Source organism: Zonotrichia albicollis, chromosome W (assembly GCF_047830755.1).
Source record: "Zonotrichia albicollis isolate bZonAlb1 chromosome W, bZonAlb1.hap1, whole genome shotgun sequence".
NCBI lineage: Eukaryota > Metazoa > Chordata > Aves > Passeriformes > Passerellidae > Zonotrichia > Zonotrichia albicollis.
Window position 1 is genome coordinate 7,443,461 of NC_133859.1, and position 27,606 is coordinate 7,471,066.

At 45.7% G+C, this 27,606-nt stretch overlaps 1 protein-coding gene across 1 annotated transcript in view; it reads right to left on the reverse strand.

The window, feature by feature from the left end:
• The window catches only part of LOC141726831 (CBP80/20-dependent translation initiation factor-like), a 52,017-nt gene extending 36,594 nt beyond the window's left edge, over window positions 1–15,423 (reverse strand). Inside the window, exon 1 of the mRNA XM_074531931.1 lies at window positions 15,276–15,423. Coding sequence (XP_074388032.1) covers window positions 15,276–15,419 — 144 coding nt within the window. The 5' untranslated portion in view covers window positions 15,420–15,423. The remainder of the gene's footprint in view (window positions 1–15,275) is intronic.
• Window positions 15,424–27,606: the final 12,183 nt, after the last annotated feature.

The window sequence follows — 27,606 nt, forward strand, 5'->3', positions numbered from 1 at the left end:
CTTCAGCAAAGACAGTCAAGGAGGACGAGGAAAGCATAGAGGACGATGAAGCAGAACCATCACAAGGGTGATTTTCAGGGTCATCATCACGGCCATCACAGGAACTAGAAGAGGATACAGAAGAGACAACCACCACTCTATCCCTATCCCTGAGTGAGCTGCAGGAAATGGAAGAAGATTTCAGCTGTCATCCATGTGAGCATATTATCGCCTGGCTGCTCTGGTGCTGGGACAACAGGGTCAACAGTGTGAAATTAGAGGGTAAGGAAGCCAAGCACCTGGGATCACTTCCTAAGGAACCAGACACTGACAAAGCAATGGGAAAAAAGACACAAGTCTTTAGTCTCTGGAGGTGACTCTTATCAAGTGTGAGGGCAAGGTATCCCTATAGAAATGATATTCCATGTCACTCAGGCAAATGGACTGCAATAAAGGTATTCAGTACCTGAGGGAATTTGCCATGGAAGATATTATCTATTTTGACTCGGACAATGCGCAGCTCCCCATGGATCCAGATGATGTCTTATGTCAGTGACCCATGTGGCAGAAATTTATGGAGTGCACCAACAGTGCATGAAACCCCTTGAAAATATTACTCTGGAAAGGTGATGCACCATTGTCACTGTCATATGTTCTGAAAAATCCCTTTGCCAGAACTTTTTCTCCTGGGAAGCTGAGAAGCCTCAGACAAAAATTAAAACTATAATTATCTGATTGCTTCTCCTGTGTTTTGCTGCTTTGAAATGTGGTTGGAGATTGTTTATCCAACATGTGAATTGTTTTTACTTAATGACGAATCACAGTCCAGCTGTGTCAAGGCTCTGGAGAGTCACAGGTTTTTCATTAGTATCTTGCTAAGCCTTCTGTAAGTATCCTTTCTCTATTCTTTAGTATAGTTTTAGTACAGCATAATATAATATAAGCCTTCTAAGAACATGGAGTCAGATTCATCATTTCCTTCTTGCCATGGGGGACCCTGAAAATACCACACACCACCAACAGTGGGTGATACGATTTGGCAGCTCTGGGAATATGAAGACAGTATACCTTCCTGTGTTGTTGAGGCTGTGGAGAAGCTGTGAGATAAACTGACTCTGGAGTTCCAGCAATTCAGAGAGGATATGTTCTATTCCCTACCTGTACGGGTCCATATTTCAGCAACAGACAGCAGCCATCCTCTTGCTCAAGAGAGAGGATATAGAAGGTATACACCATGGGCTACTCTTTGGTTTTACCTACAGGACCGCAGAGAGGATATGAGGAAGTGGGATGAACAACCCCCTCAATCCTAGATGCACGGGTGAGGTAAATGCAGGGAAAACAGCCACAAATGTTTTTTTTCCAGGAAAGGTGCTGCTCCAGTCTCCAGCGGACAGTTTTCCAGGCAGAATGGAAGGTCTGATCATACTCCTGACTCTGTGGAGAGAAGTTATAGTCCATTTCTAGAAGATCTTAGCAGGGAACCTTGTGATCAGTATTAGAGGGGCCCTGCCTCCAGCTAGGTGGAGGAGAGGCATTACTGGGTTTACTGAAATGTGTGGATTCAATGGCCTGGCACAGCAGCCCCAGAGGACTACAAGGCATTAATAGACACTGGTGCAGTGGATCCTAATGCCATCAAGCTATGCAGGGGCAGAATCCATTTGTATTTCTGGAGTGACAGGGGGATCCCAACAGCTGACTCTATTGGAGGCTGAAATCAGCCTGATTGGGAATGAGTGGCACAAACACTCAGCGGGCAAACAGGGGTGTGGTGAGTCTCTGGGGAGTATACAAGGCAGTTCGCGCAGGCAGGTCAAGCAGGCAGGGTTGCCAGCTTTCTTGCTAGTAAGGAGCGCTCTGTATTGTTTGAGGTCTTTCTGCTGCCTGGTTATTTTTGAGGTGTTTGTCAGTAATGGTTTCTACACAGTAAAAAGCTGTGACTGGTATAAGTGACCAAGTTGGGCCCTCCAAAAAGGATGTGTCTGTACAGATCCATCCGTGTCCAGAGTGTTTGAGCTTATCGGTGGCATCAGGGAGTGTTGTGGAGGAGCCCTGCCTGCGCTGTGAACAAGTGAATGACCTCCTTTCACTGGTGGCTGAGCTTAGGGAGGAAGTCAAAAGGTTAAGGAGTATCAGGGAAAGTGAAAGAGAAATAGACTGGTGGAGTTCAGCCCTACCATCTTTAAGGGAGGCCTCTGACCAAGAGACTGAGGACTTATATGCCTCCCGCTCTCAGGTAACAGAAGGGGACCTGGTAGATGAAGAGGAGTGGAAACAGGTCCCCATTCGGGGAGGTAATAGCAAAAAGTCCTCCCCCTCCCCATCATCCAGCCAAGTACCACTTCAGAATAGGTATGAGATCCTGGATAGCAAGACCCAACTAGATGATTTAGGAGAGAATTTCCTGCCCAGTGAACCCCCCAATTATGATTCATCTGCAAGACGGATCACTACCTCTAGCATCAAGAAGAAAAGAAGGGTAATCGTAGTAGGTGATTCCCTCCTGAAGGGAACTGAGGGCCCCATATGTCGACCAGACCCATCCCACCGGGAAGTCTGTTGCCTCCCTGGGGCCCGGGTACAAAATATCACTGAGAGACTTCCTGGGCTGATTCAGCCCTCTGATTATTACCCACTGCTGATACTCCAGGATGGCAGTGATGAGATTGAGAAGAGGAGTGTCAAGGCAATTAGAAAGGACTTCAGGGTACTGGGTCAGGTAGTTGATAGGGCAGGAGCACAGGTAGTGTTCTGCTCAGTCCCTTTGGTGGTGGAGGAAAATGATGAAAGAAACAGAAGAATCCGCATCATCAACAAGTGGCTTAAGGGTTGGTGTCATCAGCAAAATTTTGGATTCTTTGATCATGGGGAAACTTTGACAGCATCTTCTCTGCTGGAACCAGATGGGGTACACCTCTCTGTTAAGGGCAAAAGGTTTTTAGCTCATGAACTGGCAGACCTCATTGAGAGAGCATTAAACTAGGTTTGAAGGGGGAAGGGGAACCAGCTGAGCTATCTGGAAACAGGCCCAAGAATTGCAAGGCTGAGTTAGGGGTGAAGTCAGTAGCCCAGATGAGGTGCATGTATACCAATGCATGCAGCTTGGGCAACAAACAAGAAGAGCTGGAGGCCATGGTGCAACTGCAGAGCTGTGATGTAGTTGCCATCACGGAAACATGGTGGAACGACTCACATAACTGGAGTACTGCACTGGATGGATACAAGCTCTTCAGGAGAGACAGGAAAGGAAGAAGAGGTGGAGGGGTGGCCGTTTATATTAAGCAAACTTTTGATGCCATCGAAATTGAAACTAAGGAAGATGGAGTTGAATGTCTATGGGTAAGAATAAAGGGGAAGGCCAACAAGGCTGACACCATACTGGGAGTCTGTTATCGTCCACCCGACCAGGAAGAAGAGGTAGATCACTTATTCTATAAGCAGCTAGGTAATGTTTCAAGATCATCAGCCCTTGTTCTTGTGGGTGACTTCAACCTACCAGACATCTGCTGGGAACTGTTTTTCTGTTTTTATCCCAGCATACAAGTTTTACTTTGATTCTTATCCCCATTCCACAGGGCGGGCAGTTGAGCAAGCAAGCAGCTCCATGGTGTTTAATTTTCAGCTGGGCTTAAAACTATGAAAACCCATTAAATTAGTACTCCCATAATGGAATTATTGGTATTACAGCATAGCCACTCATCTCTGCTGTAGCCATCTGCCCAACTCCCACCATGGACACCATCCCATTCCTCTCTAATGGACTCCCACATGGTTCAAACCAGCTGATGAATGTTGACAAGGGAGTTGGAAAAGGAATGTGAGGCAGAGAACACAGTAGGTGAGCCAAGACTCTTATGCTTCTAGATTTAACATGTAATCATCCCCCAGAGGCTGGGGCTGTTTGCAAGAAAAACTGCCCTTTGCAGTTTTCCCCCATATTGCCTGGGTATAGCTCCTCCAGAACTTTACACTAGTATTTACACTAAAAATTTTAAAAGCAAATCAAATCATATCAAATTGGATCCTTTACCTTCCTGAAATACCCTAGGAACCCCAAGAGTTAGAGCTCCTGTGTTCTGTGAAATTGGATTTTTATGTTAATTTAAAATACCCAGGAAGTAATCAGTCTAAAATTTTTAAATGTTTCTCCCTATCACCTCGTGTATAAGAATCAAACTTTTTGGTGCAATTATACTTCTGGCAGCCTTTCTAAATCCAGTAATGCCCCCCCCCCGTGGCTGCCATCAGGAATGTTTTTAGTTTATAACGATCAAGCCTGAGCCTTAAGTGGCTAGGTTTTTAGCTAAAAGATTCTTTTTAAGATGGATATGTATGTGATGATCTTGATAATAATTGTATTAATCATGATACCTTGCTTGCTTCAATGTGTGCAGAGATTAATTAATAAAAGGAGTGGTTTTGGTTGAAAAGAGAATGGGGAGATATTGGGGCGCACATGACATGATGGACTTTGGACCTGGTGAGCATAAGAGATTTCATAACAGGATGTCGTGGGGTGACAGCCTTCAGCCTTTATCCCAATATCGTGTGTTGTGTCTGGCAGCTGTGCCTTCCCCCCCCCCCCCCGGCCGTCTTGCTGTGGCCGGATGGGGAAGAGGAGGGGGGGGGGGTGTGGTGTGTGCCCAGGCACTTTTTTTTTTTTTTTTTTGCTTTGGCTTTTGCTGCTTGGCTCGGCTAGCCGCTTGCTGGCTTGCTGGCTTGCTTGCTTTCTGCTTTTTTTTTTGCGCTGTTTTTTTTTCTTTTTTCCCTTTTCTTTTGTTCTCTCTTTCTTACCCTCCCCTGAAGATACTGGACCGGCTCCGGATCTGGCCTGAGAGCTCCAGGACACCCGAAGCCTGCGACAGAAGCTCGGCGCCCTCACAACACAGTCTGGTCCCTTTTCTTTTCTTGTGTTGGGGAGTGTTCTTTTTGTTACTTGTAAATAAATAGGTTTTGTTTTCCACTTTGCTCCTCTGAGGAATTCCTTCCCGAACCCGGTGTTGGGGGAGGGGTGGTTGGAGGTTTGTTCTGTTTTGGGGGGCTCCCTTTTGGAGATTCCCCCCTAATTTGTCCTAAACCAGGACAGTATTCTTTTTTTTTGGTGCATTGGCCGGGAAAATCGGAGGCCAAAAAGAGTGGAAAAAAACCTATAACAATAATATTTTGGTTTTGGTTGTTTTGTGGGCATATTGGTGATTCATAATGTCATTTGGAGTGGAAGCTTGCCGGTTTTTCTGGTCCCTAGGGGCTTTTGAAGTTTTAATACCTTTGTGGTCCCTGGGGTTATTTCCTTACCCCAAAATAGCTCTGATGTTGTCCCTAATAAGTAGCTTTTGTAAGCGGGGGACACTAACCAGAATAATCATTGTGCTGGCCTTATGTGTGATGATGTGTCGGATAACAATGCTGGACTTTATTTCAGGAATGTATGGATTGTTGTCATGGCTGTGTACTCAGTTTGGGGAGAAGAAGAGGAAGGGGCTTTTCAGCCTTTGTCTTCCTTCTTCTCCTACAAATTGTTGACATCTCTATTAGAAAATACTGACTTTCCCCTGAGTTTGAAAGAAACCATCTTTCTGGCATTTAATTTATTAAGCCTTCTCTATACTGTCTGGAGTGTATATAAAATGAAAGCTGAGATTTCTAGAGGGGTTAGAGAGACTCCTGATTCAGGAGTAAAACAAAGCAGGAAAAATCTTGACTGGAGTGGGAAATGGGAATATATGGGCCAGACTTTAAAGGAATTTTCTGATCCTATAGACTGGGACTTTCCATCTGATCAAATTCAGAATCCAGTCGAGGTGGCAAAGTATTTGAGGGAGAAGTGCCATGGTAATACTAAGGAAGAAAGGATTACTGCAGTGAGCTGGGCCTTGGCGTTTGTTTACCGTACTCTGCTAGATACTGTGGAGCAGCAGATAGCAGAAAGGGAACAGGGAGATAAGTTAGTTACTATCCCAGTGACCCAGGCTGCAGCTAACATCCCAGGCTCCAGGCTAGCAGCTGAATCAGACAATAGGCCCCAAACCATGGCTGTTGCAGCTAATACAAGAGGTGGAAAGTGTAAAGGCAAGACCGATCAGAAGGTGGAGGATGATGACGATGATGCAGAAGAAGGACCCTCACCAAAATCAGAGGCCACATCAAGGGGCACAGAATCTGGAGCCAATATTGACTCCTTTTCTCTGAAGGACCTCAGAGGCCTAAGAAAGGATTACAGCCGACAACCTGACGAATCTATAATTAGTTGGTTAGTCCGCCTTTGGGATGCTGCAGGGGAGGTTACGATTTTGGATGGTACTGAAGTGAGGCATTTGGGATCCCTGTCACATGATCCTGCCATCAATCAAGGTGTGATGAGGGGGGTTAACCCTCACAGCCTCTGGGAACGGGTCCTAAGAAGCGTAGCAGAACGGTACCTGTGTACGGATGATCTCTATATGCAGCAGACACGGTGGAAGACCATAGAACAGGGGATCCAACGCCTGAGAGAGATGGCGGTCGCAGAGCTCATTTTCTCAGATGACACAACAACTAGGAATCCGGACCTGGTACCATGCACTCCGATAATGTGGAGGAAACTTGTGCGACTTGGGCCACCTGAATACGCTTCTGCCCTAGCAATAATGAAGCGAGATGATACATACGAGACTGTGCTCGATATGGCAAAGAAGCTTTGAGCGTACACAGATGCTGTGCATGGCCCAACTCATGCCAGAATTGCAGCAGTGGAAACCCGACTGCAGAAACTAGAAGACAAAATAGAGGAGAATCATAAGAAACTCCGGGAAGAGATTAAGGAGGACCTTATTCAAATCTCAGCCGTACAAATTAGAAGCCCTGGTGTCCAACGCTGGCGCTCCTTTGATGGGGAGAGAAGGTACATCCCACGGGCTGAGTTATGGTTTTTCCTGCGTGAGTCTGGAGAAGACATGAGGAGATGGGATGGAAAACCCACCGCTGCTTTGGCACAACGGGTGCGTGATTTGAAGAAAAGAGAATGTATAACCAAAAAGATAGCAGCTCCGGTCGCTCGTAGCCAAGATGTTAAGTATGACGATGACGATGACATGTCCGATCCCCTTGAAGGAACTTCCAAGGCATATGCCCAAGGAAAGAAGGACAATCTGGCTTAGAGGGGCCCTGCCTCCAGCCAGGAAGAGGCTACTGAAGGAGAGGGTGAATCCAGTCAATTTGCTGAAATCAAAGCTATTCAACTGGCCCTAGGTATTGCAGAGAGAGAGAAGTGGCCAAGGCTCTATTTGTATACCGATTCTTGGATGGCAGCCAACGCTCTATGGGGATGGCTGAAGAGATGGAAGGAGGCCAGCTGGCAGCGCAGAGGAAAACCAATTTGGGCTGCGGAAGAGTGGAAGGATATCGCTACCCGGTTAGAGAAGTTACCTGTGAAGGTTCGCCATGTAGATGCCCATGTCCCCAGAAGTAGAGCTAATGAAGAGCAGCAAAACAACCAGCAAGTACATCAGGCTGCAAAGATAGGGGAGTTGAAGATAGATCTCGACTGGGAGCATAAGGGAGAGTTATTCTTAGCACGATGGGCCCACGATGCCTCAGGCCACCAGGGTAGAGATGCCACCTATATGTGGGCACGAGACCGAGGGGTGGATCTAACCATGGACAGTATCTCTCAGGTTATTTGTGACTGTGAGACGTGCGCTGCCATTAAGCAGGCCAAGCGACTGAAGCTCCTCTGGTATGGGGGGCGGTGGTCTAAGTACAAATACGGGGAGGCCTGGCAGATTGATTACATCACACTGCCTCAAACCCGCCAGGGCAAGCGCTGTGTACTAACCATGGTAGAAGCCACCACAGGATGGTTGGAAACCTACCCTGTGTCCCATGCTACAGCCCGTAACACTATCTTGGGCCTTGAGAAGCAGGTCCTTTGGAGGCACGGTACTCCCGAGAGAATTGAGTCGGATAATGGAACTCATTTTAAAAACAATCTTATTAATACTTGGGCTAGGGAACATGGCATCGAGTGGGTATACCATATCCCCTATCATGCACCAGCTGCAGGGAAGGTGGAAAGGTACAATGGATTGTTAAAAACCACCTTAAAAGCATTGGGTGGGGGGTCTTTAAGAAACTGGGAGCAGCATTTGGCAAAGGCTACCTGGTTTAGTTAACACTCGAGGTTCCACCAACCGAGCGGGTCCTGCTCAGTCTGAGCTCATTAATATAGTAGATGGGGATAAAGCCCCAGTGGCCCATGTCAGAGGTTTGTTGGGAAAGACAGTATGGATCAACCCTGCCTCGAGTACAGACGAACCCATCCGTGGGATTGTCTTTGCTCAAGGACCAGGTAATACATGGTGGATAATGCAGAAAGATGGAACAACACGGTGTGTACCTCAGGGAGACCTGATTGTGGGATGAGACTCATATATGCATGTCATTGTTTGTTGAATGTGAGACAGAAGGAAACTGTAAGTGTCAAAGGTCTGAGCAAGTAAGATGAGAGGAATGCATAAGTGTCAAAGGTGTGAGTAAGTGAAATGAAAGTTTTTTATTGTATGTTCACGATATGGGATAAGGGGTGGAGTGTCATGGGGCGACAGCCTTCAGCCTTTATCCCAATATCGTGTGTTGTGTCTGGCAGCTGTGCCTTCCCCCCCCCCCCCCCCGGCCGTCTTGCTGTGGCCGGATGGGGAAGAGGAGGGGGGGGGGGTGTGGTGTGTGCCCAGGCACTTTTTTTTTTTTTTTTTGCTTTGGCTTTTGCTGCTTGGCTCGGCTAGCCGCTTGCTGGCTTGCTTGCTTGCTTGCTTGCTTGCTTTCTGCTTTTTTTTTTGCGCTGTTTTTTTTTTCTTTTTTCCCTTTTCTTTTGTTCTCTCTTTCTTACCCTCCCCTGAAGATACTGGACCGGCTCCGGATCTGGCCTGAGAGCTCCAGGACACCCGAAGCCTGCGACAGAAGCTCGGCGCCCTCACAACACAGTCTGGTCCCTTTTCTTTTCTTGTGTTGGGGAGTGTTCTTTTTGTTACTTGTAAATAAATAGGTTTTGTTTTCCACTTTGCTCCTCCGAGGAATTCCTTCCCGAACCCGGTGTTGGGGGAGGGGTGGTTGGAGGTTTGTTCTGTTTTGGGGGGCTCCCTTTTGGAGATTTCCCCCTAATTTGTCCTAAACCAGGACACAGGATGCCTTTGCAAGAGCAAACAGAACTTTGAGGATTAAATCAAGACTAAGCTGAAGATTAAATCAGGACTTAGCAGAAAAGAAAATTACATCAACTTCTGCAAGCAAGAGATGTAAAATGCATAAGTTTGTTTATGTGATGATTAACCCAATCATAGTAGTAAAACATTACCAGCCTTCCTAAAATAGTACATAAGTATAGGTATTCCACAATAAATTTGGATTCTTCTGACCAAATCGGAGTCTTTCCATCTCTGTTCATCACCAATATCTGGTCAATAAAAGAGCAGTTCCTGCTGCAAAGCAAAGAGTCTGCTTGATTTCCTAAGAGAGAAGGCTGCATGCCAGAATCTGCATGGCCTGTTATATGATACTCAACCTTAGTTACAAAAGGCTTTTTGCTTTTGTTTCTGGTTTGTTTTCTAGCAGCTTTGCAGACTGTTGGAATATTGCAGTCAGGTAGAAAAATTATAAAAGAAAGACCTCATAAAATCAGGCTTGGTCTGTTAGACCAGTGTCTAGCCTGTCACATCTTCTACATGCAGCTAGCACTTTGCAAGTTCCCATGTGGAGACTAACCCGGTATGAATAGTTCGTTAATATAACAATCTATTCCTGGGTAAAAAACAACTATCACCTGCATAAACATTAAATCTATCCCATGAGAATCAGTGAAGAAAATATGTAAACAGTTTAAGAATAGAGAGATTTGATGGACAAGTAAGATACCTGTTACTAACCAACAGAGTAATTGGCAAGAAATCTGTTGTCCTGGTTTAGGGCAAATTTGGGAGAAAATCTCCAGAAGGAGTCCCCCCGAGAAAGCAAACCCACATGGCCCCTCCTCCCAACCGATTCGGGAAGAATTTCCTCGGAGAGAAGTGGAAAAAAACCTGTTTATTTAACAGGCACAGCACTCCTCAGCACAAAAAATGTGCAGTACCAGATGACAAAACTAATTTGTTGCTCTGAAGAGATGACAAATTCAGAAAATCTCTCTGGTGGGTGGTCACTCTCTTATCAGTCCCTCTGGCACTGGAAAAGGCTGCTGCCCAGAGTAGGCCCCGGCAGGCTACAAAGTGAGAGCTCTCGGTGTTTCCCCAGGTCCCAGACCAAAGCAGGTTCGAACAGTTCCAAAAAAAAGGGAAAGAAAAACAGTCCAGGGAACCTCTCTGCCTCAGCTAGCCAAACCAACTAAAAAACAGCGGAGCGCAGTGTTTTGCCCCATCCGTGCCCAGACACCACAGTGGAGGAGTGACAGCAGGCTGATAACAAAACTCCATGCTTCTTCTTCTCCCTGCCTTCTCTTCCAGAGCCAGTCTTTAAAGCACAGAATATAATGTCCAGCATGAACAGAATACCCGATTGGGGATACAAGCATCATAACGTCACCCCAGGACACTATTAACCAATTAAAGTTGTGCACGAGGTCTGTAAAAACTCTATAAAAATGAGTTGTGTGAATAAAAAATTAGCTTTTCCTGCATGAAGAAAATGGAGTCTCACCTGATTTATTCCGATAAGAATATGTGAGAGGAACAGCTCTGCAGATACCAAGGTCAGTGGAGAAGGAGGGGCAAGAGGTGCTCCAGGCACCAGAGCTGAGATTCCCCTACAGCCCGTGGTGAAGACCATGGTGAAGCAGCTGTGCCCCTGTAGCCCATGGAGGACCATGGGGATGCAAAGATCTACCTGCAGCCCTTGGAGGAGACCCATGCTGGAGCAGATGGATGCCTGAAAGAAGGCTGTAAACCTGTGGGAAACTCATGCTGGAGCAGGATCTTGGCAGGGACCTGGAAACCTGTGGAGGGAGGAGCCCACACTGGAGCAGGATTGCTGGTAGGACTTATCACCCTGTAGGGGACTCACAGTGGAGGAGGCTGTGCTTGAAGGACTGCACCCCATGGGAGAGTGACCCACGTTGCAGCAGTTCATGGAGAATTGTTGCCCACGGGATGGGCTCACATTGGAGAAGTTAATTGAGAAGTGTCTCCCATGGGAGGGACCCCATGTTAGAGGCCTCCTCTCCCTGGGCAGCATCAGAAACAACATGTGATGAATTGACCATAAGCCCCATTCCCCATCTCCCTCTGCCACTGGGGGAGGAGGTAGAGCTGGGAAGGAGGGAGGGGTGGGGGGAAGGTGTTTTTTAGATTTATTTTACTTCTCATTTTCCTGCTCTGATTTTGTTAGCAATAAATTCAATTAATATCTCTGATTCGAGCCTGTTTTGTCCATGATGGTATTTGGTGCATGATGTCTCCTGGTCCTTATCTCAATCCATGAACCTTTTGTTATATTTTTCCTCCCCTGTTCAGTTGTGGAGGGGAATAAGAGAGCGGCTTTGGTGGGTGTCTGGCACCCAGCCAGAGTCAACCCACTACACCAATCCATCCATACCTCTCAATAAATAATACTGCATTGTCACCTGATGCCCCAGCCATGTCCCCAGCACAGATTCCTCACTGAGACACCTAGCACCAATTTCCTTGTTGCCATCCTCCTTCCCACCTGGGCCAGTTCCACAACTAATTATGGTGTTAATAAGTTTTTATTTGTGGGGAAAGGAAAGGAGCTGGAGAGAGGAAGCTTTGCAGGGGAAAGGAGAGACATTCCTGGCTCATTCATCAGGCAGCTTTCCCCTTCCTCTTGTTTGCTGAGCTTTGACTGAGTCTGCCAGAGCTGTAAAGGAAAAGGAAGAGGAAAAAAGGAAAAAAAAAGAGAAACTAAAAAGCAAGAGGTGCTAAAAGGACAGGCAGAGGGAGAGATGTTATCTTGTCTCTGCTAATGATTCATTGTCAAAGGATGGGTGAATGGAGGCAGAGAGCTAAGCATGATTGTGGACAACACAGAGGGGTTTTGCTGGGGGATGCCCAAGGGGGCAGGAGTTAGGGGCAAGGGGATGAAACTGTACACAGGGGCATATGTGCTGATCAGCAGGAAGGGGAAAAACCCAGTGAACCTGTCCTGAGGAAAGTGGAGGACCCAAACCTTATAGGCCATGGTAACACCCCCTCCTGTCCTGGAACACCAGCCCATGTGTTTCATGAAGCTCATCAAAGGACAAGTACTCTGCATGATTAGGGAATTTTCACCCTATCACAGAGCACCTGGCAGAGCCAGTCTGTGCAAATATCCTTGTCCTCTCCTGGGTAAAGCTAGAGGAGCTCACCACCTCCTCCTCATCTGAGTCTACAGCCTGACTTTGGTTCCGGCAACCATCTCAGAGCCTGGCACCTATCACTACTAAAAAATAGGTGGTCATGATCTCCTGGGTTGGCCCTGGGCATCACAATTACCTGATGGTGGCAAAAAATGATGGCAAGATGAAAGCCTATCGCAGAGCCATGGAAGAGAAACAGCATGAGTCAAGGTCACAACCCTGTGGAGAGAGCAGTCTCAAATCAACCATTTTGGGGCAGGAACGCCAGAAGACTCAGGCGCACCCATGTCACCTAAGAGTTTTCTCTGACAAACAACACCACAGGGACAAAGCTGTCCTCCTAAGGAACAGAGATGTGATGTATTTTTAAGAAGCAGGCAGAGAAAAATCCTGGCAGAATAAGGGCTGGGTTGTGTCATGACTGTGATGAGAAGCAGAGGGAAATGAGGACTTTGCTGGATGCCTAGATCTTCCCCATAAAGTGACACATACCTCCATGAGCAGAGATTTTGGGGAAGTTAGGCAATTCTTAGCATCCCTCTCCCACCTTCTCCTCTGGATATGTAGGCCCCATCACAATGCCTGCACTCTTTCTCACTGCTACAGTCACCATCTGTGAGCCCTACATACAATATTACTGTGAAGACAAAATGTTTATTATGTGTTTTCATTCAAAGAAAACTTCCCATACATGTTAAAAGTCACTGTCAGCAGTTTCTTTATGCTTCCTTTGGCAAGGGTCTAGCAGAGAACTTATTTTACAGCAAAATATTTATGGCCCAACAGAAGCACTACTGACAATTTGAGATTCACAGTTCCAGCCCTGGGCAATGAGGCAGGTTTTTCTGAGAAAGTCTTCTACAGACAGCAACAAGAGACAAAACCACCATTAAAACAGGATGGGGGGAAACCCTCCTTGAGTTGCCTTTTCTGTTTGTCCTCACCAAGATATCCGCCACCATCTCAAACCATGAGATTCTCAGGCTCTGAAACAAACTCATCTGGAGCTTGGGTTCTGAAATGTTCCCAACCCTGGTGGCAGGGCTAGATTTGTGCTGAACTAGGTGGGGAGTAAGGACATGTGGAACCTTACTTCTCTGCTCTTCTCTCCCCTCGGTCCATCTCATCTATTCAGGGGACTTCACCAACTTTAAGAAGCCTTTTAAGCCCCTTGGGTGTGGATTTTCGCAACACTGGGACTGGCAAACTCAAATGTTGGGTTCGCAATCCCAACTGTTGGGCTTTGCAAACCCTTGGACAAAGGGTCTTGCTTGGAGCACATGCCCTTATTTAGCAAAAACACAATATGCAGGTGTCCTGGGGTGACATTATGATGCTTGTATCCCCATTCCTCTGTTCTGTGCCTTTAAGACCAGCTCTGAAGAGTGGAAGTTTTGTTTGGGTTTCTCTTATCAGGGACACAGAGAGAGCGTACATCGGGCTGTTTTTTTTTCCTTCTTGCTTAGCTTGCTGCTTTGCTGGCTGGCTTTTCTGCTCTTGCTTCTGCTTCTGCTCTGCTTTCGCCTCTGCTTATTAGCTAGTTTAGCCAAACAGTCCACATTCCTTCCTGGACTGTTTCTACTCTCCTGTTTCTGTGACCATCTCGAACCTGCTCCGGACTGGGACCTGGGAACACCGAAGCTTTGGCTGCAGCAGCTGCCCCAGCGCCGGAGGGACTGAGAACAGAGCAACCACCCCCAAAGGAGACTTTCTGATTTTGCCATCTTTCTCAGAGCGGTGTCATCGGGTATTGTTCATTTTGTGTGCTGGGGGGTGCTGTATCTGTCAAATAAACAGGTTCTTTCCACCTCTCTCCAAGGAATTTTTTCCCGAACCGGTTGGGGGGAGGGGCCATGTGGGTTTCGCTTTCTGGAGGGGCCCTCCTTTGCAGATTCTTTAACAAATTTGCCCTAAACCAGGACAGCAGGAAAAGCCAAGCATCTGTGCAGGCGTAGGTACTTTTGAGGTGGGAAGTGTTGATGCTAGGAAAGCAAACCTCTAGGAATCATAAAACAAACAGAATCATAGAATGGCTTAGGTTAGAATGGACCTTAAAGATCATCTCATTCCAAACCGCCAGCCATGAGCAGGGGCATCTTTGACTAGACCAGGTTGCTCCAAGCCTCATCTAACCTGGCCTTGAACACTGCCAGGGATCGGGGGTGTGGCAGGACGTGTCCTCCCCCTCTCTACCACAGATAGTTGGTGCATAAAGAGATAACCTAGGGGCTGAAAGGCCCAGCAAGGGGTCATCTCTGACACCAAAAGGGCTCAGGCCTCAGCTACAAATCACTATCTTAGTCTGGAGAGCAGATGTGGGAAGAGATAAAATAAATACTCTTGACTGAGTCACACCGCTTTGCAAACTATAAAAGTCATACGAATTATCACAGAGGTAGAAGCCTTCTAAACACACACCCTGACAATTGTTTGAGACTTCTCCCCAGAGTTTGGATGCAGATTCTGTGGTTACTTTCCCGGGAATTGAGGGAAAGGATCTCGATGTGTGCCCCACCAACAATGGGATGGTAAGATACATGGAATCTTAAGTTGTATGATTTCTTCACTAGCTGTAAAATTAATAGGTACCTTTAACCTCGCACTGTATATATCTACTAGTATTATCTCTTTTTGTCCTTATTCCTGTGTGGTATTAGTTTAAGTCTTATGTCTGTTAGTTTTGTATCTATTAAATAAATAATTCATTCTACAATGGACTGAATCAGCCATTATTAAAGAACTTGGGAACGAGAGTAGATTTTGGGGTGGTGGCTGCCTCAATAAAGCTACTGCCTGCTGCTGGAGGCCTGGGAAAAAGTCAGGGACTTATCTAAACCTCCACATCCTTTTGTAACAGGGGGCCATAGCTTCTTTGGGCAACTTCCAGTGTCATTTATGAATCATGAGCACCTCAGAGCTGCAACGTAATAGCTTGGCACATCAGTGGAGAAGGACAAAGTCTGAAGGCATTTACCTCCCTGAGGCAGGTATAAATGGGGCAGACAAGAACTCGAAAGGGGTCTCCCATGCTGCTTCTCATGGTACTGAAGACTTCACAGAGAAAGGTGATGAACCCCAGCCAGCGTTCCACATCCCGCTGCTGCAACTCCTCCCGCATGGTGAAGTCCTTCTGCAAGAAAGACAGAGACAACAGGCTACATCAGCAAAATCACATCACCATGAGAGAGGCAATGGCTGTCTGGAGAGAGAAATAAGAGAAAATTGAAATTGCAGGGGAGAAGGAAGACAGACAGTCTCTTTAGTAACAGCAGGGAGATTACTCAACACATGTGGATTAGCTGGAATTTCAACACAGCAAAGCCACCAGAAAGCAGGTACTGGTAGAAATATTACCAACCCCATCAATATCTGTCATGGTTTGTGCTAGACATGGAGTCTCCCATGGCCTGCCATCCCCCCTGGACCAACATGGGGACTCTTTTCCATATGCACAACCAAGATCAAATAAAAGCAGGAACAAAGAGGTTAAATGAAATCCAGGAGAAAGAGAATGAATGCTGGTGGCCATGCTGGGTTTGGTGGTCCAGGTGGACTTGTCCAGCCTGTTAATTCCTCTATCTTCAGCACAACCAGTGTCTGGCCAGAAGCATCCTAATGACCTGGCTACTCCCTGGGGTCTCACAAAATTATGGTAATACTGGGTCCCTGACAGACCAGAAAAAGATCAGTGCAGCCTAGGCTTGGCATTGAAAGGTCACCCTGCTCCTGAGCTGATGGTTGCCATGACAAAGGATTATCCAAGTGACATGATTTATGGAGCTGGGGAGTCCTCCAGCTGGGGACATGTTGTGGGTTGACACTTGCTGGATGCCATGCACCCACAAAAGCTGCTCACTCACTTCCCTCTAAACCCTCTGCAGCTGGACAGAGGAGAGAAAATTTGACAAAGGGTTCATGAGTTAAGGACCTGGAGAGATGGCTCACTAAATAATATCAAGGGCAAAACAGGCTCAAATTAGAGATATAAGGTGAATTTATTACTAAAAAAATCAAAGCAGGATAATAAGAAGTAAAACAAGACCTTAAAAAAACACCTTCCCCCCCACTCCTCCCTCCTTCCCAGCTCTGCCTCCTACCTGAGTGGTGCAAGGAGACAGGGAATGGGGGCTTTGGTCAGTTCATCACTGAGAGAGTCTGTCCAAATTTTCCCTCATCTGCCTCACGATCGTCCTTGGGAGACCACTGAAGAGAAGACCCCCCTGACTAGAATATCTGGCTCTGAAGGAGAAAAGTCACACGCCAAGGGCCCTGAGACCTGAAAGCTCAGTGTTAAGCTATTGTTTTCACAGGTGTGTTTACTGTACGCTAAAAAGGGGGCACCGTGCCCCATTTGCAACAATAGCAGCTTTGGAAGCTGTCCCACCTCTTGGCCTGGCTGGACTTCTCCTGAGTTTCAGGTGGTCTCCCACAGAAGACCCTCACCTGTTTTACAACCACCGTGACAGACAGACTGAGATGTAAGAAGCCTCTTCATCAAGGACTGAGACATGAAAAGGCCCCTCTGCTCCTTCCAAGGACTGGAACTGAAACCCCCAACCCGGGGGAGGTGTGGGGGAGAGGCAAGCTGACCAACGCGAGATGTTTGCCTGCAGGTTGTGACCACTGAACCAAGAAAACAATGGCTCTCATTTACTGCTGAGAACACACACTACCTGTTACATCTATTCCCTATTGTATCTGTTTCCCCTCCCTCACAATTTTCAGTAATAAAAACCTCTGAGTTAGCTAGAGCCTTTGAGATCTCCCCAGCGTAACAGGCGGATCCTCGACAGGACTGGACCAAAGGACTTCGTCTCTGCGTTGGTAGCAATATCCCCTCTCCCTCTCTCTCTCTCTCTCTTCTCTCTATCTTTTTCTCTCCCTTAATCCCTCTATCACATTTTTGCTGTGGTTATTTCAATAAAACTGCATTTGTTTTGATTATCACTGCAAACCCCCTTATACCGTGTTGGTTTTTGCACTCTGAGATCACTCCTACGAACCATCAGGTCATCTGTTCACTAGGACAGATCCTGACAATCACCCATTTATTTCTCTTGCTGCTCAGGGAGAGGAGTCCTTCCCCTACTGCACCATGGAGTCCCTCCCACAGGAGACAGTTCTCTGCGACGTTCTCCAACATGAGTCAATCTCACAAGCAACAGATCTCTGAGAACTGCTGCAGAGTGAGTCCATCCCACAGGCAGCAGTACCCCTCAAACTGCTACAACATGGGTCACTCTTCCACAGAGTGCAGTCTTTCAAAGACAGGCTGCTCCAGCATGGGATCAGGGCCCCTCTCTCCACAGATCTCCCACAGGATTACAGCCTCCTCTAGACATCCACCTGCTCTGGCATGGGGTCCTCCACAGGCTGCAGGTGGATCTCTGCACTGCTGTGGACCACCATGGGCTGCAGAGGGACAGCTGCTTCACCATGGTCTTCACTACAGGCTGCAGAGGAATCTCAGCTCCAGTGCCTGGAGCACCTCCTCCCCCTCCTTCTTCACCAACCTTGGTGTTTGCATGCTGTTCTCCTCACACTCATGCCTTAAGTTTTAGTTTTCATATTTTTAGATTATGTACTGCCTTAGTGTGTGAGTCTGAACTTCATATAAAGTGTTAGCAAGTTCTCTTCACAGGGTAGTGAAACAGGGTGGAAATTTTTCAGAGTAGAAATCCATTTTGGATTTAGGTGAAATGTGCCACTTTGAATTATCAAGTCTGTAGCTTGCAAACATAACTGTTTTGGTCTGCATTCAAGACTGCCTGTTCTCACAAAAAACCTATGCTCGAAAATACTGCTTCAGCCGAAGGACAGAGATAAGAGGGGCCCCTTGAACTTGAAACAGACGGAGACTGCAGCTGAGGCTGTGGGAGACAGGGCCGGGTGACCCAGGAGTTCTTTCTATACTTTCTGATAAAAATCTAGATGCAAGGGTAACTAGCTGCAAGTGTAACTAGCTGCAAGTGTAAAACCAAAGCTGAAGTTGCAGAAGACAGGGCAAGATGATGCAGGAGTTCTTTCTGTACTTTCTGATAAAAAAAAAAAAACAAAAAAAAAACCTAGCTGCAAGTGTAACGGGAAACCAGTAAAATGAACATGTATGGACCTATTGTGAAAATCTATGCATATAAATTAGTAAGGGAGACAAAAAGGATTGGGAGTTCTCAGGGGTGCACATGTCCTTTAGGGGGACAACGATCCCCACATGCATCCAGTGCTGTAATAAACATACCGGCTTTATAACTTTTACAAAGTTGTGCAGTTTTTTTCTTTCCGCAAATCAGTAGGTGGACAAAACAATCCTTTTCCAGCTTGAGAACCAAGGACAGCCATTACAGCCTCAGGCCCAAAAAGCATAAGCAATAGCGAATTGAAGAGAGCAAACAAGGAGGATGGGACTCCATAACCTGAAGCTGTAATTGGACAATTAACCTCAATATGTAAATGGACCAAAACTTATAAAAGTGTGAAGATTCATGACCAGTCGTCTATCTTGTGTCCATTTTGGGTCCATCTTGGGTGTAGCCACAGCCAGGCTCTTGTATTGCCCAAGGTGTATCCTTTAAATGCCTTTTAATAAATACCTACTTTATTCCTTTAACTCTGTCTAGTCTCTGTTCCAGGTCAGCCTCTCTAGGCATCAACATGTTCTCACTTCGCTCTTCTTAAGTCATAATTAAAACTGCCCCACATCCTTTCTTATTATTTCTTTTTAAACATGTTATTACAGAGGCGTTACCACCATTTCTAATTGGCCCAGCCTTGGCCAGCAGCATGTCCCTCTTTGGAGTCACCAGGGATTGGCTCTGCTTCTAGCAGCTTCTCACAGAAGCCACCTCTGTTACAACCCCCCCCCCCCCACCAAAAACCAGGCCATGCAACCCAATACAAGAGAAAAAAAAGAGGGTTTCCCAAAGGCAGGATATAAAAAGGGATGCTTGTGTTGGGAGTGTGTGACAAAAAGAAAAGCAAATAAAAACCTTTCTAAAGGATGGCACAAGAGAATGCATTGCACTCAGAGACAAGAGGATTTCTCTGTGCTCTCTGCAATGCTACAGCGCTTCTTGCATGATATCTGATGTGATTTTGTTTGACTGTCTCCATGGTGACCATTCCTTGGTATTTAAAAGTAGTAGACACTACATAGTAGAAAGTTAAAGAACAGGACAAGTTTGTTATCAACACTGTGTGCTCCCAGTGCATGTTGCACGATATTTGAAATCCAGCAACTAAATAAGTTATTCTTTATCTTTTTCATCTCTGTTTATTCCTACTGACTGAGACAAAGAGCTTTGCTGTTGTGAATGCTCTGACCTGCTGCTGTATTCTGGAAAGCCAGAGAGATATGAAGCCACCATACCAAAGTTTGGTCTCATGGCCTGGACAACACATAGGAGGTATTTCTTTTGAAATAAAGGTAAGTAAAGCAGCTGCTAAAGAAAGATATGCAAAATTATTTACATGACAGAACTCTATGAACAGAAGATCCAAGACAGGAGCTATTTATATGTTTCATTACAAAAGGACAAAAAAATTACATCTGCAGGAAAAAGCTTTGTAAAATAACTGAGGCACTTATTAACCAGACAGTGATGACTAATTTATCTCTATACCCATTTCTGTAAGGCAATTGCCCAACTGTGTCTGTGACTCTGAAGTCAACCTGCAGCCAGATCTTGTTGGGTCTTTTCAGACTCTCTGGGGAAGTTTGCAGAGTTCATCCCTTTATTATCCAGTCAGTCCCATGGAGGAGGGAGTTATTTGCCAGCTCAGGTTATTACCCCAAGGTTACCAAATTATTCATTTTGGAGTTTTCACTTGTATTTTAATTTTAAAAAATGTCAGAGAAATTATGTCGTGACTACTGAGAAATTAAAAAAATGAGTGATAGCATCCCATGTCCGTCTTCTGCTTCATCCACCCATAAGGCACGCAAAAAACACCCTTTGAACCATGGAGCTGTTCTTTGTTGCCCTGAGATGTCTCCCTCCTCTGACACTGAGCTGTCTTCCACATCTGTCTTGGGGTGACTTCATAATACTGTATCCCCTATCGTCTGCTTTATGCCCAGACATGAGTCCTGGACCTTTAAGTTAGGTCTAGGAGAGAAGGTGGTGGAATTAATTCGGTGGCCTGTGTTCAAAACATAGATAACTAGATCAGTTTTTTTCCCTGGATCTTGGCTCTTTTCTCAAGAGAGAGACAGAGAGCTAAAATTCTTTACTTTTAACTAGCTTTTTGTTTGTTAGCTGAGGCAAGAAGTTTTTCCATGACTGTGGCTTCTTCTCCTGTAACTGTTCAACTTTGCTCCAGTCCGAAACACCAGAACATCGCCAGGGGCCCCCCCATGCCTCGGCCCAGAGGTCAGATCTGGATCCCGGAAGGAGCTGAGCCACACTTACAGAAAAGACTCTGAATTTACCAACTCTTCTCCACAACAAAAAAGTTCATTATCTAACAATATTCACTCTTTTTCGTGCCTGCCAGCACCCTGCTTGTTAAATAAACAGTTTTTTTCACTTTCCTCAGAGCCTGCTTTGGAGACATGGGCTGCTGTAACCTGCCTTCTATTAGAGGACATGCTCATTTCAGGATGTTTTCTCATCATTTGTTCAAAACCGGGACAACATCTCACATGGCTCTGGCCCCCAAGCCATCCTGCCCCTTCCAGGTTGGATGTGCTCCAATAGCTCTCCTGTCCTGCCTGAGAAGGTCCACACTGATGCACACAGGGAACAGTGTAGTATTTCAGTATCCTTGGGGCATGCTAGGAAAGTCCTAGCATTTTGGGATAACCACATGAGCTCTGTGGTCCCAGATTACTGGGAAAGAATAAAAAGCACCACAGGAAACTCTCTTCCCTTCTGTTTCTGCTTCAAGCACATTGCCCTTCTCCACAGCCTTGCAAGAGAGAAAACTGACTCTTCAACATTTTAAGAAAATATTTTCTGTAAAAAAAACCCCATCAAACCAACCAACCCAACAAAAAAATTCCATAAAATAACCCTCAAACCAAACCAAACTCATCAGGCCCAGGATGGGAGCTGAACAGGAAGGAATGCCACCACTCAGTACCCTCTTTTTTCATCCTATGGGACCCAGTGGGTGATGCCACCAAGCAGAGACACCAATGAACACTGCCCACAACTTTGCATCTGAAGAAGACCCTTGCAAAAGAAAAGGGACTGGGGTCGTTTTTTTTCTGCTTGTGTAGACTTTGATGCACCTCCATGAAGGACAGGAGCAGGGGATGGAATGTGAGATGGATTCAAAGGTCACTGTGAAAAATGTTTTTGTGATTCGTGTCGATCGGCAATAGAATCAGCAAATGCTTGTATCTGCTGTGTCAAAAGTGGACGCGTTCCCTGGGATAACTACAAAGAACGGTTTTGAAACTTTCTGACCAAATAAAGCATTGAACAAGAAAATAGAAGTATAGTAAAGACATGAGGTAGCAAAACCACTGATGCTTAGAATAAAATAGAGGAAGTTGTGTTAAAGCTAAGGGATATTGCAACAAAGCGACTAAATGCTTATATATAATAGAAATCTTGATGCACTTGTATGAGACTAAAATTATGTAGCAGACTCTGGTGAAGGGCTTCCCTCCAGATGACCACAAGATGGAAAGGAAGCCAACGACCACCTGGAAAGATTATGAAATTGCTGATCCCAGCTTATTGATATTTGCTGATTCGGAATAACACAAGCACACTGTAAAATGCTGTGTAGGCTTAAAAAAAGTATATACACTTTGCCAAACTTGTAAGTGGTGTGTGCTGTTAGTGGAGTGGTGACTCCCCAGCCACCCAGGGCTGCTTGCTTGCTTTCTTTAAAATAAAAAATATAAAAATGAAATTTGGTTTGGCTATTGAAATTTTATATTAGTCACCATTAACATTTTCACCTAGATGGGGCACAATTTTGCAAAATGAGATTGTTTGCATGTTCTTTGCAAAAGGGAAGTGTGATATTGCTTCCTTTGACAAAGTAGAAAAAGCACCGTTTCAGAGGTAAGGATTACATTTTTTGGACCATGCTTGCCTAGAGGCAAGAGTTTTGCTTGTACAGACGTGATTCTGTGAACCCTTATGGTAGCTGGACTTACAGTGCTATGGTTCTCCTGAAGCATCCTGAGATACCAATCTGCTTCAGCCCCACAGGGTGGTGCTACACCAGTGTCACGGTGTGCACGAGGTAGGTGGTCCAGGGAGCTTTGTCCTTAAATTTGGCCTTTAGATAGTAGGTTTGGCCAGTACCATAGCTCACACAGACAGGCAAGCCAACCTGAATGTCACCCATGCAGAGGTGTCCCACCTCCCTTGGTTGTCCATGTTTGAGGAAACCACTGCTCTCTTCTAGGAATTAAATCAGTGGAGATATGGGTACAATTCATCTGGCTGCATGTTGGCCATGGTCCCAGCAGGATCTGCAACCCATCATGCTGGACTTTGAGAACATCAAAAGCAACTCAATTGCTTCTCCAAAAGGTGTGCAATAAAAGTGGAGGAGCCAGACCAACAGTGTGGGAGAGGTGAAGAGCTGGTCAACAGAGAAGAGCAGCACAGCAGAGAACCAAACAAATGTCCTGTGTGCCTGGGGCACATCCAAAGGAGCCATGCCCTGACCCACAGACCTCTGCACCACTGATGAGAAGTCCTGAGCAGGCTGAAGAGCACTGAAACCAGATGGCCGGGTCACTGCCCTCCCCTGTGAACTATATTTGCTCTGGAAATGCCTCATGGAGTTATATAAAAATAACCTGTGGATTGGCTTGTCCCATGCTTATGTAGTGATATCAGGGCAGTAAACAAATTATATTTCATTTGTTTGGCTGTATTTGTAAACATGAATTGCGTTACTAATTTGGGGGTGCTCTGGTCTGTAGATAATCTGGATGTATTTAATGGATAAGCTTCCTTCAGTGCCTATAGTTTAAAATAAAATGTGTTTATAGCAGGTAGCAGGGTTGACCTCCCTTCTCTGCCTGGTTTGATAGAAGAGTTCATTGGAAAACCATATGGCAAGTTGAGGGATGCAAGGAGGCCTCTAAAGAGGTTTCATACAGGAAAATTTTGGGGCATATGAGACACTGGGTTAGAAATTTAACTTGGGGTAGAAACCAATTTTGGATTTAGCTGAAGTGTGCTGTTTAAACTTGTTTAGTCTGTTAACTTGCTGTGCTCGAACAAGGCCTGCAGAGGAAACAAAGGAGATTCAAGGCTACTTAGAAAAGAATGCAAGCTTCCAAGCTGAAGAGAGATAAGGAGGGACCCCACTGACCTTGGAACTGGAGCAGACAAAAAGCTGAAGCTGGGTTGCAGACACAGCGACGTTACAGTTCCTGGAGAAATGCATAAGTTCATAAAAACTGATAAGACAGTTTTAATACGGGGCTAGGAAATGAATATGCATGAACCTATTGTGAAACTTTATGCATATGCAACAAGTTAGAGAATAAAATAGACTTGAGAATTCTCAGAGGTGCATATGGCCTTTGGGGAGCTATCCTGTGTGAAAAACAAGTTCACTCTCATGTGAAAATTGTAAAAGTTTAATAAAGGACAATAGGAGACAAAAGACAGTAAAACAAAGATTACGGGCCAGGTGCATCTTGGCACTCAGCCAAGAGCACACCTTCACTTTCAGGGACACCCCTTAAATAGATTTTCCATTACATCAGCCCACTGCATATTCATAGACCCTTATGCATATGCATAAATTAGTTTACATTTTCCAGGAACTATTTTACATGGCCCCACCTTGGGTCCACCTTTTTAGAGCATGCATATTTCTTGGCTGTGATTTTAGCTCCTTCTCCTTATCGCTTCCAGTCTGGGCCTTGGTCCATACTTTCTTCAGATGGCAGATGCTGATAGTTGGCATATCAATAGCAGGGTCCTCATTACATGTTCACTGGATGTTATCCCGACCAAACAGACAGTTCACTCCTAACTATATCAGCTACCACTACTACGATGTCTAAGTTTTTGTTAATAGCAGAAATAAAAGCAAAGTTATTTTAACATTATACATATAACATTCATCTTAATATTTGCGAAAAGCCAACAACATAAGTATTTTTAACACCTGCATGCGTCTAGCACTGGAATAAATCATACCAGCTTCATGACTTTTACAAGTTGTGGAGCTTCTTTTTTGCAAATCACACAGACCTGAAGGCTAAGCATATTCATCAAGTTGGGCCTCACCACAGGTGATGGGGAGGTCAGGGTGGCCCATGTTCATGCATGATAGAGATGGGCCATGGCTCTGCCCATTCTCTGACATCTCACATTGGACCTTTTCTAAGCTTGACTGAACCTTCTGCCAGCAATGGAAATAGAAAATGCCTTTATCTTGGAGGACTTCACTCTTGCACCCAAGTGAAAGCCCACTCCTCATCTCAGTGTAGATGCAGCTCATGCAATGTTATACTTTCCTGGCCTGGACATGAAACATCTTCAAGACAAGGACCAAGCTAGAAGAGCCGAGAAGACTAGCCATTCCACGGGAGAGGAGGAAAATCCATCCTCTACCATTTTTGGTGGGCAGCAAAGTCAAGCAGGACAACATTTAAACCCTCCTAGAAAGGGTTCCATAAATGATATTTTGAACACTTAACATCACTGTATTATTCACTTTTTATAATTTAAATACTACTTGCATTTAGGTCCTGGCTTGGAGGAAGCTCTGGAGCATAGCTTTGCTTTCTGGGGAGTATAACCTAGTGAGATGAGTAGTTTATAGCACTGGAATTTGGAAGAGGTGCTGTGTGTCAGAGACTGAAATGGTTCATGCCTTAAACATTGTTATGAAGGGGTTTTGCCCATTGTCTTGGGTTACAATGTAAGATTCAACCAAGCGTATGTATTATATCACCATCTGTTAAAACCAGGTGGGGCAGTGTTCTTTATCTCTTCCATGACCCATCCCTCAAACCTCCCAAGGAGAGGGTATCTTCTGTTAATGGGCCGTTGTCGTGGGGTGACAGCCTTTATCCCAATATCGTGTGTTATGTCTGGCAGCTGTGCCTTTCCCCCCCCCCCCCCCCCCCCCCCCCACGGCAGTCTGGCTGTGGCGGGATGGGGAAGAGAGGAGGAGGGGGAGGGGGGGGGTGTGACCAGGCACATTTTGGCTTTTGGCTTTGGCTGCTTGGCTTTTGCTAGCTGCTGCTTGCTTGCTTGCTTGCTTGCTTGCTTTTTGCTTTTGCGCTGTTTTTTTTTTCCTTTTTCTTTTGTTCTCTCTCTCTCTTTCTTACCCTCCCCTGAAGATACTGGACCGGCTCCGGATCCTGACCTGCAAGCTCCAGGACACCCGAAGCCTGCTAGAGAAGATTCGGCGCCCTCCCCAACACAGTCTGGTCCCTTTTTCTTTTCTTGTGTTGGGGAGTGTTCTTTTGTTACTTGTAAATAAATAGGTTTTGTTTTCCACTTTGCTCCTCCGAGGAATTCCTTCCCGAACCCGGTGTTGGGGGAGGGGTGGTTGGAGGTTTGTTTTGTTCTGGGGGGCTCCCTCTTGGAGATTTCCCCTAATTTGTCCTAAACCAGGACAATAACTTTTTGGTGCGTTGGCCGGGAAACCGGAGGCCAAAAACAGTGGAAAAAAAACCTATAACAATAATATTTTGGTTTTGGTTGTTTTGTGGGCATATTGGTGATTCATAATGTCATTTGGAGTGGAAGCTTGCCGGTTTTTCTGGTCCCTAGGGGCTTTTGAAGTTTTAATACCTTTGTGGTCCCTAGGGTTATTTCCTTACCCCAAAATAGCTCTGATGTTGTCCCTAATAAGTAGCTTTTGTAAGCGGGGGACACTAACCAGAATAATCATTGTGCTGGCCTTATGTGTGATGATGTGTCGGATAACAGTGCTGGACTTTATTTCAGGAATGTATGGATTGTTGTCATGGCTGTGTACTCAGTTTGTTTGGGGAGAAGAAGAGGAAGGGGCTTTTCAGCCTTTGTCTTCCTTCTTCTCCTACAAATTGTTGACATCTCTATTAGAAAATACTGACTTTCCCCTGAGTTTGAAAGAAACCATCTTTCTGGCATTTAATTTATTAAGCCTTCTCTATACTGTCTGGAGTGTATATAAAATGAAAGCTGAGATTTCTAGAGGGGTTAGAGAGACTCCTGATTCAGGAGTAAAACAAAGCAGGAAAAATCTTGACTGGAGTGGGAAATGGGAATATATGGGCCAGACTTTAAAGGAATTTTCTGATCCTATAGACTGGGACTTTCCATCTGATCAAATTCAGAATCCAGTCGAGGTGGCAAAGTATTTGAGGGAGAAGTGCCATGGTAATACTAAGGAAGAAAGGATTACTGCAGTGAGCTGGGCCTTGGCGTTTGTTTACCGTACTCTGCTAGATACTGTGGAGCAGCAGATAGCAGAAAGGGAACAGGGAGATAAGTTGGTTACTATCCCAGTGACCCAGGCTGCAGCTAACATCCCAGGCTCCAGGCTAGCAGCTGAATCAGACAATAGGCCCCAAACCATGGCTGTTGCAGCTAATACAAGAGGTGGAAAGTGTAAAGGCAAGACCGATCAGAAGGTGGAGGATGATGACGATGATGCAGAAGAAGGACCCTCACCAAAATCAGAGGCCACATCAAGGGGCACAGAATCTGGAGCCAATATTGACTCCTTTTCTCTGAAGGACCTCAGAGGCCTAAGAAAGGATTACAGCCGACAACCTGACGAATCTATTATTAGTTGGTTAGTCCGCCTTTGGGATGCTGCAGGGGAGGTTACGATTTTGGATGGTACTGAAGTGAGGCATTTGGGATCCCTGTCACATGATCCTGCCATCGATCAAGGTGTGATGAGGGGGGCTAACCCTCACAGCCTCTGGGAACGGGTCCTAAGAAGCGTAGCAGAACGGTACCTGTGTACGGATGATCTCTATATGCAGCAGACACGGTGGAAGACCATAGAACAGGGGATCCAACGCCTGAGAGAGATGGCGGTCGCAGAGCTCGTTTTCTCAGATGACACAACAACTAGGAATCCGGACCTGGTACCATGCACTCCGATAATGTGGAGGAAACTTGTGCGACTTGGGCCACCTGAATACGCTTCTGCCCTAGCAATAATGAAGCGAGATGATACATATGAGACTGTGCTCGATATGGCAAAGAAGCTTCGAGCGTACGCAGATGCTGTGCATGGCCCAACTCATGCCAGAATTGCAGCAGTGGAAACCCGACTGCAGAAACTAGAAGACAAAATAGAGGAGAATCATAAGAAACTCCGGGAAGAGATTAAGGAGGACCTTATTGAAATCTCAGCCGTACAAA